Source organism: Culex pipiens, chromosome 1 (assembly GCF_016801865.2).
Source record: "Culex pipiens pallens isolate TS chromosome 1, TS_CPP_V2, whole genome shotgun sequence".
Classification (NCBI taxonomy): Eukaryota; Metazoa; Arthropoda; class Insecta; order Diptera; family Culicidae; genus Culex; species Culex pipiens.
The window spans coordinates 24,723,233-24,736,348 of record NC_068937.1 but is presented as its reverse complement, the minus strand read 5'-3'; the positions used below and the strand labels follow the sequence as shown (position 1 = coordinate 24,736,348).

Below are 13,116 nucleotides of genomic sequence, written 5' to 3'. Positions count from 1 at the left end.
CTTAAACACGTTCTACGTCGCAACGTTGGAGGATGTTATTATCTCAAATGCCTCTACCTTTCCGTGAATCGATCGCTTTATTTTTTATTGACTTTTTTCCATGCTTTAATATTTTTTTTCATATAGTTTATAATTAAAAAAGCATACCTTTGTCACTATGATTATAAACATAACTAGCGTCATTTCAAAAAAGAAAAGCTATTTATCATATACATGTATAAAAATAATAAGGTTCCGTAACTTAACGTTCCACTTTGTACTCCCCTTCTGCTTTTTCGCTCCATTAATGTTCTCTTTTCCACGTAATTTTGCCACGCAAATTTGATATATAAGTTTCAATTTTTATTTAACTCCAATTGTGTGTTTGACTAAAACAGCTACTAGCGTCTAAAAATACCGCGTTAATCATGCAACTTTTTTTTAACCTTCTCTCCATCTTTTGCTGATTCATCTTTCTCTCTTTTCTCTCCTCCTCCTTTTTCGCACGGTAAGCTTCAATTTATACATGCCATTGTTGTTTACGTTTACTTTATTTACCTTTTTTGTTTGTTTTGTTTTGTTTGCTGTTGCATTAAGATGAAACATTACTACCACGATTTGCTAATGAAAGTTTTGATGGGATTTTTTTCCTTCAAATTTCTTCTGTGAATGTAAAAATGAATAAGTTATTTCGTCCGGCTTGTGTGAGTGCTTCATTTTGATGAAATCTCTTAACTGGTTAGTTCTTGTTGTTGTTTTTGTTTTTTTTTTGTGAGGTGGTTCGATTCTTTTTTGTTTTCACTTACTTTTTCCTAATTCAAGCGAAAGAATTGTTGTTTTATTTAGTTTAATTTCATAAATACACCTAATCATGATTTTTTTTCTTGATTAGAGCGTGATTGTGTGAGTGTTATGTTTGTGTGTGTGATTTTGCATTGTTTGAGTAAGTGTTTGTTCGAAGCGTTATTTTGCTCAAACCATTGCGCTACTTATTTTCAAACACAATTTTCCCCGTTCTCTCAACTCATTTAAAAACGTAATTTTGGTATTTTTTTTTAAAAACGAAATCAACTTGCTCTAATTTCCGTTAGCGAGTGTGTGTAAGTCGGTTGCTGGTAAATTTGCGTTTTCTTATCACAAGTATTAGTTAGAGTGTAAGAGTAGTGTGTGTGTGTGTAGACAGTTTTTCGGTTTGACAGCAGGGTTCTGGAAAAAGTGCGGACAAAAATATACTGATTTTGGTTATTTAATTTTCCTTTTTCTAACACGATTGTTGGTTCTTCGCACAAAAACACGAATATTTCTATTATACACGGACAACAATGAGAAGCGGGTTCGTTTCTTAAACTTATGCTTGATAAGTTCTTTTTTAAGGGACATTCTTCGTTAGGTTAGGTTAGGTTTACTGTTCTTCTTCATCAAAATAAACGTGCCTTCACTTGCGCAGATGAGTGTGAAAAAATTTCACTTAAAAAATAATTTTCCGTTCAAATCAAAATTGTTTCATGTTAAAAATTACTTGACAACAGAAAATCTCAAAAAACTTTCCAAAATTTTTGAAAAGAAACATTTTAAACAAAGAGCTGTACCTCCATTCTGCGTGCTACCCAATTTTGAGTGCGAATCAAGTTTGCTGAAAGTGTCAAACAAATTTGAGCATCGTAATGCGTGAACACTCCCCGACTGGCTGCGTGCTGCTGCGAAGTCAAAATTTGAGGTTGACAGCTCGCGAAAGAACGCCATTTTGACGCTTTCGCGAGTGGAAAATTTTCACCAACGTGGCGAAGAGGTGCCGGAAATCACTTGAAAAAGACTAGTAAAAATTGTTTTTGTAGCAGAAAGTGACCAATGGTAAAGTTAAGGGTGCGGTTTCACGGCGAATGCACCGGAAATGAAGATTGCGAGAAGTTCTTGAAGGGGGACTGCAAAGTCAAGTTCCAGCTGGTCGGATTCATTTCTGAAGACTGTCGGGATCGTCAAGGTTAGGAAGACGACCAAATTGAGGTGGCAAACGCTGGAGGACCACTTCCGGAAGAATTGCGTGGATCGACCTTCCGGATGCATCGGAAATCGACAAGAGACTATCAGCAAGAGGATAGACTACAGTGGAGTCAATTCTTCCAGGGTTTGAAGAAAGATTACGGTTAAAAACAAGTACAGATGCAGCCAAAGACCGAGTGTAAACGTAGCGTGAAATATCCAAAATTTGTGTAACACTTTCAGAAATCTGATTTCTGCTAGGTTTTGTGAAATTTGTGCAGAAAGAATCCTTTTAAGCGCATGTTTCGTGAGCGGAATAATTTCTAAAGTAGCGATTCAATATGAAATAAAATGTGACTTTCCACAGGATTTAGAACAATAGTTGAGTACACTTGACCCATTATGATCGGAGTTATATTCTATCTGCTTCAAAAATAAACACAAATGACGCACTACCAAAGCGTACACGTAGCGTTGTACGCAAGTAATGCCAACACAACGCCTCTCACAGAAAGAAGAAAGACTATTTGACCACATACAGAAACACCCAGCGGAACTTCAGCAGCAGCCGCAGCAACAACACCAGCGCCGCCTCCCCCTCTGCAGCAGGTTCTTCTCGTACGTGGGCGGACGGAGGCCGCTTTTCTACGAGCAGCACGCCTTGTAGGCGGGCGGTTTGTCGCCGATGCCGCGGTTCACCACGACCCGGTCCGGGTTGTCCGTCGTCTCCTTGCCGGCCGTCTTGTCCAGGATCGCCTCCGCCAGCTCGCGGAACGCCTTCTCGATGTTGACGTTCGCCTTGGCGGACGTCTCCATGAAGCGGATGTCGTGCTCGCGGGCGATCTGAAGTTGGAGGAAGTGGTTAAAACAGTGCCTTCAAAATAGAAACCGATGCAACTTACACTCTCGCCCCGTTCCTGGCTGACGACGCGCTTGTCCGTCATATCACACTTGTTGCCGAGGATCATCTTCTCCACGTCTTCGTTGGCATGCTGAAAAAAAAAGGGAAAGCTTCCGGTCAAAAATCCCTCACCAAATCCAACCTCAACCAACCCACCTCGTCTATGTTCCGCAACCACTTGACTATGTTGTCGAAGCTCTTCTCGTTGGTGATGTCGTACACCAGCATGATGCCCATCGCGCCCCGGTAGTACGAGGTCGTGATGGTGTGGAACCGCTCCTGGCCGGCCGTGTCCCAGATCTGCAGCTTGATCTTCTTGCCGCGCAGCTCAATCGTTTTGATCTTGAAGTCGATGCCTGCGGTGGAGGGGATGGAAGGGAAATTGGTGTTAATTTTTTTTTGCAGGTAGAAGTTCGTGCAACTCGGATTATTCGTTGGACCAATAATTGGCGCTGTAGAGAGGATCAAAGAACTCAGGAATCCGCTGAAAATCTATCCAACTATCTTGGAGTTGTCCAAATGGGTGCGTCCAATCGACATCATAGAAAGGGGTGGACTATCGGTTCGAGAATTTCGTAAAGGACAACTTCCAATTGAACTTTTAAAGGTCAAATCAACATTTTGTTTTAGTTTTTGCTTTGAAAACGGCGTTGAGTTAGGGATAGGGGCAGGGGGGCAGAATGGCCCGCCTAAGTATAATGCGCCAAAAACCATAGAAAAACATAAAAACTTATGAATTCAGTGTAGTAGGCTTATGCTTTGGGATGTTCCCTTCAATGTTGTATACTTGGTTGATGAAATTTTTAGCTTAAAACTATTTTTGAGCCACTTTAAAAAAAAAAGTTTTTCCGACGTCTTTTCCAGGGTGCGGGGCAGAATGGGCCACCTTAGAAAACAAGCCATTTCGTCTAATACAACGTTGAAGGGAAATAAGAAATGACTTAAAGTACCTTTCTAACATAGTTTCCATGAAGTTAGACCACTTTAATAAAAATAGTCACTTACAAAAATAAACATTTTTGAAAATAGTGTTAATATGTTGAAAAAGGACACTATTTTTACAAATAATCATCAAAACAACTAAAAAATCAACTAATGTTGCATTAAACGTTATTTGTAAAGCTACCAGGAGTGAAATAATCCATTTAATCCAAATTTCATAACTTTTGTTTGTTTTTATAAGGCAGGATAAGGGTGGTCCATTCTGCCCCCAAGTGGATTTTAATTTAACACTTCCACCACCAAGCCTATAAATGATTTAAGGTTCCGTTGTTGTGTGTATACCTTAGTAGTAACATCTAGTAAGCATTGACCAAACTTTTTCAAACAATCCAACTTTTCAGAAAGCTTATTTAAGAACCTCGAAATAAACAACATTTACGTGGTTTTGTCAATGAATTTACATTTTTGCTCATAATTCGAAGAATACAATGAATTCAAACGTCGTTTTCGGTATGGTGAAGTTATTTGACGTCCTTTATAAGACCCTTGCCTTACAATTGGTCTAAGTCCATTCTAAAGCCCAAAACCAAGGGTGGCCCATTCTGCCCCCCTGGTCCATTCTGCCCCCCCTGCCCCTATCATTTTTTTCTTTATTTTTGTTGGCCACTCAATTCGGGAAAAGTCTGGAATTTGCCAAAATCCGTCCAAAATGTCGGGACTTAATGATTTGTTGTCAAAAAGTCGGGAAATGTCTGGAATTCCAAGCTTACTCGTTTGAAAAATATGTTCTATCTTTTTAATAATTTTGTAATAAATTGTTCAATTTTCAATCAAATAAACACATTTCGTTTCAGCTCTCAACTAAAAATTAAGATTCCTTTCGCTATTTTAACAAAATTAGTTTTTGTTTTACTAATTTAAATTTGGTATCAATTCATTGGCAGCTTTTTCAAACTAAACTGGTGGGAAAATTTAATTTTCAGATTGTAGATTATAATAACGTAACTTAATTTTTTTTAAATCAATTTTTTTTTTAGGTTTGGCCCGCAATCGCATGTGAGCTTCAAATTTTGCCTACCAATCAAAAACATTGGGCACCCCTGCTTTAAAAAAAAATTAAAAAAAATTGTTACAGGTTGATTTTGATTTCTTTGGAAAAAACTTGACTAGCAAATGAAATCCGAACGTATTTCGTGTTCAATGAAAAACAATTGTTTGATTTTTGCTTTCTTAAAAGTTTAAAAAAATATTGGGTTTTGAGTGGCTACCCTGAAATAGAACTTAAAAAAAATATTTTGTTTAGTTTTGAATGTCTTAAATAGTTGGAATTTATGGTATTTAAAAAAAATAGTTGTTCAAATACCTATCAAAACGTGTCGATCGTAATGATTTCAATGTAAAGCTAAGCATGCAGGTGTGCGCGCTTGAGGTTCTTTGGGGGAAAAATTAAAAGATTAAAAATATTCAAAAAGTTGAAATTAAATAGATTAAAAACGTTTGTTCAAAAACTTTTAACACCAATTATTATTCATCAATAAAATTAAGAAATCAATAATTTAAAATTTCTTAAATAAAACAAATCTAATCTATCTAATCTAATCTAACACAAACGCAGCCAGTCCGATGAAAGCATGCTGGAAAGTCTTGTGATTAGATTACGCCCCAAGCACTTTTCTTGTCAGTATTAATAATTGTAATACATCCGAGAACTCCCGAAAATGTATTACAAAAATTAAAGCGGCCAGCCCTACTACGTTGTGTTTACCGCAGAGAGGATTCTGAGAACGGATCACATTTCACATAATCTACAGGGGAGGAAGGATGCGTGGACATACCGTACCAAACGCTCCGATTAATAGTTTCAATTTGCTGTGTGAGTGTGCAGTGTGTATGCTGAAAGGAAAATTGATTAATAGCATGAAATATGGCATATAATGTTATCATATAAGTAATACAATATTAATTATAAAATATGGTTTAAAACAATAGAATGATAAAAAAAAAAGATTACTGAGCAGATTCGCTAATTACAAGGACTGACAGCTATCATAAGCTTCAAAATAGTGCTCGGAAAATGATAAACAAAGGGGTTGAAATACAAACATCAGTTCGAAAACTGATGTAGACGTTTGAATACTTTTAACACGAAATCGTTCGATCTAGCGAGCATTCGCATAAGCGAAATTCATATGAGCGAATCCGCTCTGCGTAATTGAAATATAATTGTTAAAATTATTATGATATGGAAGAAAATAAAAAAAAAGAAGCCGTTAGGCCACACTGTGATGGCACTCATTGCTGAAGCAGGCTACAGTAGTGGCCCGTGTGACAGGTAACTCAGTTACTCAGTTCACGTGCTGCTCTCATAGAGGAGAAAACCGTGACGTCAGAAATGAACTCAAGTCACTCGAAGTTCATTTTGTGAGTGACTTTAACAGTTTGGCCTAGTTTGACAGCTACCTTGACCCCAGTTTTTATGTGGGAGAGATAAGGAGGCGAATACTTTATGAAAATCATACTTGTCAAAATTCCTAGCCTCAAAATTTTGTCGCGAGTTGCTTTTCTCCCCTATTGCGGCTCTCGCTTCAATTCGGAACAAACTCACCGGGAGATGGGAAATACTGGTTCAACATTGTCGAACCACGTCGCGTAGTCTTACAGCTCCTCGCAAACATCGCACCTTTCAATAATTTGAACTTTCGCGATTACTTTTCCTACACACAACACTTTTTCAGTCAACTGCAAATCCAAGTAGGCACTGACATTACACTCCCGCTCTCTTTGCCGATACTCAACCGAAGCTTTCAAAACTCTTATGAGTGCTTTTCCTCCAACTTTATGCTGCGCTCACTATTTTATGCTGTCGGCTGCCGAGCCGGTCTCGTTGCTGAGACTCACTCAACATAGCTTCACCTACTCTCTTCTTGATATTTTCACAAGACCACAATAAAAATTTAAACGGCACATACTCTCACTGGACCACTGTTAGCCGTTTCAATCTTTCTGTTTACCGTCATCTGGACACAACAATCTGTTTGCTTTGGCGCTGCATCACCGAAGTTTCGCAAACACACACCTCCCTCCCACCCCAACACTCCGTTGAAGCTAGTCGCTCAGCGTCGAACACTACAATTATTCCTCTCTCAGCAAAATTTGGCTCTCTGATTTTTTCCCCGTTCAATCGTACAAACGTCAAAATCCAAAATGTTCCTGACTTAAAAAACGCAAAAAAATCACAAAAACACGGTATTTTCTGGGAAAGTTCACCTTCCCGGATAAGTTCACTATAAGACAAACCGATTCGTACCACTTTTGCCACAAAACACTAAATTGTCACCGAAAAACCCGGAAAATTTATCGAGCAACAGTTGCACGCGTCATCCACTTTCGGGACCTTCTCTCGCTTCTAAAATTTCTTAAATAAAACAAAACTGAAACTAAAGCTAAGCATGCAGGTGTGCGCGCTTGAGGTTCTTTGGGGGAAAAATTAAAAGATTAAAAATATTCAAAAAGTTGAAATTTAATAGATTAAAAACGTTTGTTCAAAAACTTTTAACACCAATTGTTATTCATCAATAAAATTAAGAAATCAATAATTAAAAATTTCTTAAATAAAACAAAACTGAAAATTAGAAATTCTCAAATTCTGAAACTAGAAATACAAAAATTTTAAAATCATAAAATAATAAGAAAAAGGTATTATGAAATTGTGGAATTATGAAAATATGAAATTATGAAATAATGAAATCATAAAATTATGAAGTTATGATATTATAAAATTATAATTTAAGGCTGGTACAAATGTATTGAAAGTTTTTTTTAATTCTTAAATTTCCATTCTTAAATTCTCAAATTCCTAAATTCTTAAATTATTAAATTCTTTAATTCTTATTTTTTTTATATTTTTATTTATGAATTTTTAGGTTGTTTGAATTTTTAAGTTTTCAAATTTTAAACATTTAAAAATGTAAATTTGTAAATTTTCAGATTTGTAAATTTTGTAATTTTTTTAATTGTTTAAGTCCAAAATTTTTCAATTTTCATTCTGAATTTTTTTTTAGTTTTGAAAATATGGAGTTTTGAATGTTAGAATTTCGAGGTTGGCGTAAATTTGTATTTTCATATTTCTATATTTTAAATTTTTTAAACTTTTGAAATTTCGACTTGTGGATTCTAAAATTTTTCAGGTTTTCAAATTTCAAAATTTTTGAGCTGTTGAATTTATAAATACATTAATATTAAAATTATTATTCTTTTCTGCATATTTGTTATTTTGAATGTCAAAATTTCAGATATCAAAAATTCTTGTAATTTCCTTTATTATTATTTTTTTTGTTATTTAAAATGTTTGTGTTTTAATATTTTCCAATTTTTATTTTTGAATTATTTGTTTTTTGTGTTCAATTTCAAAATTTCAGATTATTATTGAATTTTCAGTAAGAAAATAGATATTTGTATGATTATTGTCAAGTTTATTTTCACTCTGGTTTACTTCATTTCGGTCCCGCCAGTGTGGATCAATCGGACAGCGCAGGGGACTCATAATCCAGAGGTTGCTGGTTGGTACTAGCAATAAATAGTTTGGGACACGATGGCCGACAGCTATAAAGACAACTTCTTTTTTTTTTGCTCTATTTCGACCAAACAACAAAATCTGTCCTTTTAATTTCAAAATTCTGCATTTTGAGATTCGGCGGGGATGTTTTTAAATGTTTACAATACGCAGCTTTGTTATTTTCTTTAAACAGTCTGGACCCGATGCATGATTTTTTTTTGTTACAATTTTACTGGAATTCCATATAACGGGATATTACGGGAATTGCTAGTACCGATCCAGACTGATAATTATTATTCAGATTTCTGTGTTTTAAATTTTCTAAATTAGGCATATATTTTTTTATTTTTTAGATTGTTGCATTATTTTAAATTTTAGATTATCAGTTAACGAAGTTGTATGTAGGTTTATATGGAAGAAAAATTACTCACAAAATTGGGGCTATCTTGAATATGGCAATCTTCTTCTATTTGTCGTCTTTTTAATGCTTTTCTCATTCTTTCTTCTACACGATGATGACGTTTAATTTTAAGGAACGGTGTGCGTCGCGGTTATCACGCAGGATTTTCGTTGCCGTTTCCGTCTTTGTTTTCCCCTCGATTGTGTGTGTATTTCGACCCGGACGATTTCGCGATGTTGACAGTTGCTTTGGAGAATTTGAACGTTGCGCGTCGCGGGCAACACGCCGGATTTTCGTTGCCGTTGCCGTCTTCGCATTTTAGTTGGTTTTATCTTTCCACAGCCGGCTGTCTAAGATTGAATCATTTATGCTAAACTCAACACCAAATAACCGGGAATAGTCTCATCCGCATACTCCGACTGTTTGCCTTGAGAATGCATAATACATCACACCATTAAACAAAATTTATTGATTATTGGGTCGCATCATCATCCTCTATGTTGAATCCTGGCCATTACCCTTACCCACTAACAAAATCCCAAGTAGAAGTAGTTTTCCGGCACACGTGGGGGTGTGGATATCGTATAGAACCCACCCTTGGTAGCAACCTGTGCTAACTAACATTCCCGTCCCAATCCCCCGAGATCTACAAACTGACATGGCGGGCGCCGTTGGTGGCCAATGACTGTTACCTATTTGCTTCAGATCTAGTTTTAATGATCTTGATGTTTTATCTTTTCAACGCATTCATACATGCTGTTGATAAGGGAAACACCATTAGATCGTTCAAGCGTATGGTCGGTTGTATTGATAGGATATTACGGTCCTGTTCAGCAACGGAGAAGGACAACCATGGGTGGTCTCTCATGCTCATGCTCATGATGACGTTTAATTTAAAATTAAACCGCATGTTTTTTTTAAGAATTGCAATTGCCTGTAAAGTTTTCAATTTCCCAAAAAGCACAAAAGTTTGGTTCCAATCAAAAATCTGATGACGCCAGGGTCCAATTTTCTTTAAAAAAAGCAGTCGAGTTTTATTCTATCGTTTTTAGTTTCCAAGATATGGCCATTTGAAAACACATTTTTTGAAAAAAAAAAATGAGAAATTCGCAAAACTTGGTGCCAAAAAAGAAAAGCAGTTTGGTTCAGGAAAAAATTAAAAATTTCCAGTACTTAGTATAAAAATATGGATCTGGAAAAACGCAACACGTAGCCTCATGTGTGGGTCAAACTTATTAGTTGTTGTATTTTTTCCCGGATAAATTCCTGTTTGTCTCGGAAGAAAAGCGAGAACCAAACCGGGAATTTCGCAACCGAAATCTGGTGGCAACCTCGCATTATAGTCTGTGATTAGGACGTGTAGTTTAGAATTTTTTTTTGTTTTTTTTTTTTTAGACAAATACAATTAATATTTTTTTTCCATTATGAATGTTCATAGGATTTACCAAAACAAAAATTGCTTCCCAATCACGGACGTAAATATTAAGTACCTAGAATCACTTTTAACCATTATCATAATACTTTTCCTGACATAGCTTTAGTGGTTCATCAGTGTCTCGAACAGGAGAGTTTCTTCAGCACTGCAGAGCCTTGAACACCCATGTCGCTTACACCCATGCCCAGCTTGTGCTGGGTAGGCATATTCTGCGATAGTGATCTACGTAATTCTGATCAATGTGTTTGCTTGCATCACAATGCACCATTCTTCTTCCGGGATTGTAGTCGATCGCATCTTGCCTTCCTCTTTTAGGCAATAGTTGTGAGGATATCGCTGGAGGTCCGTTAGTATTGTTTCCGTTTCTCGATCGGCTCTGATAACCCGTTCTGAACAGGGATGCAACTTTCTTCATGACACTTTTGCAAGATCATTTTCAGGCTGTTTGTAGATTCCTTCTGCGTTCCGATGACTTACATCAAATTCGATTTGATGAAACCCGAATAACTATTTTTCTCTTCTTCAAATAACGACGCATCAATCCTTGGTCTTTGAGTGGAACCCACCCAACATGGAACTTCACTTCAATCATGTTCCGCATTCAACCCATAAAAACATTATCATGTTTCAAAGTAAACAAACCGTCCGTCGTCCATCAAAACAACAACAACAAACTAACTCTGCCCTAGTTCTGAAGAATCATCTTCTGAAGCTCTTCTCTCCCTCCTCACTTGAGCACAAATACCAGAGAACAGACTGACTTTACTCGCGTTGAAGCACGCAAAACCACACGCAGTCAGCCAGAGCCAGAGCGATATCAACAGGATGACTAAATATTCTACGCTTCACCCCCGTGCCCGTCGTCCCCTTGGACCAGGCCCTCAAACCCTCCTCCTCCGCTGAAACGTCACTCCCTCTCGCCTTACTCATACGCCACTCCCAAATGTTTGACAAACGTTCCGGACCGACTCACTCACCGATGGTGGAGATGAAGGTGGACGTGAAGGCGTCGTCCGAGAACCGGAACAGAATGCAGGTCTTCCCGACGCCGGAATCGCCAATCAGCAGCAGCTTAAACAGCAGGTCGTACGTTTTCTTGGCCATTTCGCTCTAAGATCTGGTCGTGCGAGACCTTCTTTGGGATTGTTTACGGTTGGCGGCGGGGTCCGATTGTCGGAACACGGATCAGCAGGTCCCGGGGACAACTCCTCTTTTGTGTTTCGTCTCCTCCACCCTTGTGTACCGTCGTCCCGCTTACTCTGCTGCACTGATTTCTTACAAAATTGCTTTCTCCTTCACTCGAAGATTCTTGGACAAACACTGAGACTTCTTGCTGGCACAAAATTAACCCTTTTTCCCGGTGGAATCTGTTCCGAATTGAGCGCGATTCCGTCGCACTGGTGCACTTTCCGATAACAATTACGACCAAAATTACACCCCGATGACGAACAGAGGATATCCACTTGATTAGAGGATTATGAATCGCTTTTTTACGAATCTTTCTCTTTTTTGCACAAACTCGCGAACTGACAGATGACAGATCACAATCTACCTGCACGGTCAGCCGAAATGAGTCAGTTTCGGATTTTATTGCACTCAAAATGAACTTTGAATGAATTTTATGACCGCATGCCTCATCGACCCAAGAGCGGTGAATTCCGCTAGCGAAAGGAAGATGGCGTTGGGAAATGATTTTATGGTTTTTTAACCATTGATAAAAAAAATAAGTGGCGTTTTACTTTTTTCGCAAAGATGCATGTTAGCAATATATTTTAATGGAAATATACCAAATAAATCAAATAATATAGATTTGTTTGATAGAATGTTTCCGTAAATTACAAACGTGTAAATTTTTTTTTTGTATTTGTTTGTTTGCTTTTATCTCGGAATGAAGTAGAAATTTAAAATCTCAAATTAAAAAAAAACAAGCACATTGAGTGTTTTATTATTATTATTTTTTGTAAATTTTGTTGTTTTTGAATTTCTACGAATTTGAAAAAAAATGAATTTACATGAATTTTTAAATTGTAGATTTTTTGTTGTTTTGTATTTTTGACTTTTAAATTTTTTAAATTAAAAAACTGCAAGTGTAGAAATTTTTTGTTTATTGGGATTTATGCGACTTTGCATTATTATTAATTTTTTAAAAATATATTTTCTTAAACAGATATTAAAATTTTCATGTGTTTCCTATACAGATAGGACCTTTTGAAAATTTGATCTAGAATTGTACAAATTCTAGATTTTTACATTGTTGAATATTAAGGTGGTCCAAATCCTGGCTTCAAAATTTGAGCTCATTCTGACTACGGGAACCCCTTTCCCCTCACAATATTTTATTTTATTTTTAATTCTCAAATTTTAGATTTATTTTTAAATTTCAGAATTTTTTTTTCAGGTTAAAATAAATGCAGCAAATAAAAATATAAAAAAATAGAATTGAAAAATTGTAAATTATAAAATTGATCAATCAAATAATTTTAAAATTAAAAAATCCAGGAATAAAAATAATGAATTTGATTTTAATTTGTTTTATTATTAAAAAAAAATTAAGTTCATAAATCTTTATTTTTTAAAATTTAAGATCTTTTGATGTTTAGAGTTTTTAAACTTTGTATTTTTTGGATTTTTGTAAATTTGTATTTCTAAATTATTAAAACCATAGGCCCCCAAAACCAAAGCTAAAAACTCGATTCGCCACCTACATTCGAGTAGGAGAACTTTGGTGCAAGGTTACGTTTACGTTTTTGCGCGATAAGTGCAAAGGCAAGTGAAAACTATTTTAATGTCTTTAAAAAGAAAATTGATCTTTTGGAATAAAATAAAGTTAACAGGTGGTAAGAAATAAAAAGTTCTATCGATTGACTTTTTGATTTTTTTGCTAAGTTGCCTTTTTCATTGAAAATTCTGAGATCCGGATTGAA

The 13,116-nt window shown here is 36.1% G+C and overlaps 1 protein-coding gene across 1 annotated transcript; it reads right to left on the bottom strand.

The window, feature by feature from the left end:
* Positions 1-1,235: 1,235 nt before the first annotated feature.
* On the bottom strand, positions 1,236-11,723 carry LOC120414541 (ras-related protein Rab-10). The gene is made up of 4 exons (XM_039575755.2): positions 11,170-11,723; positions 3,017-3,216; positions 2,862-2,951; positions 1,236-2,802 (listed from the first exon to the last, which is right to left on the bottom strand). The coding sequence occupies exons 1-4, from the start codon at positions 11,294-11,296 to the stop codon at positions 2,605-2,607; spliced, it is 615 nt and encodes a 204-aa protein (XP_039431689.1). The 5' UTR covers positions 11,297-11,723; the 3' UTR covers positions 1,236-2,604.
* Between the last annotated feature and the right edge of the window lie 1,393 nt (positions 11,724-13,116).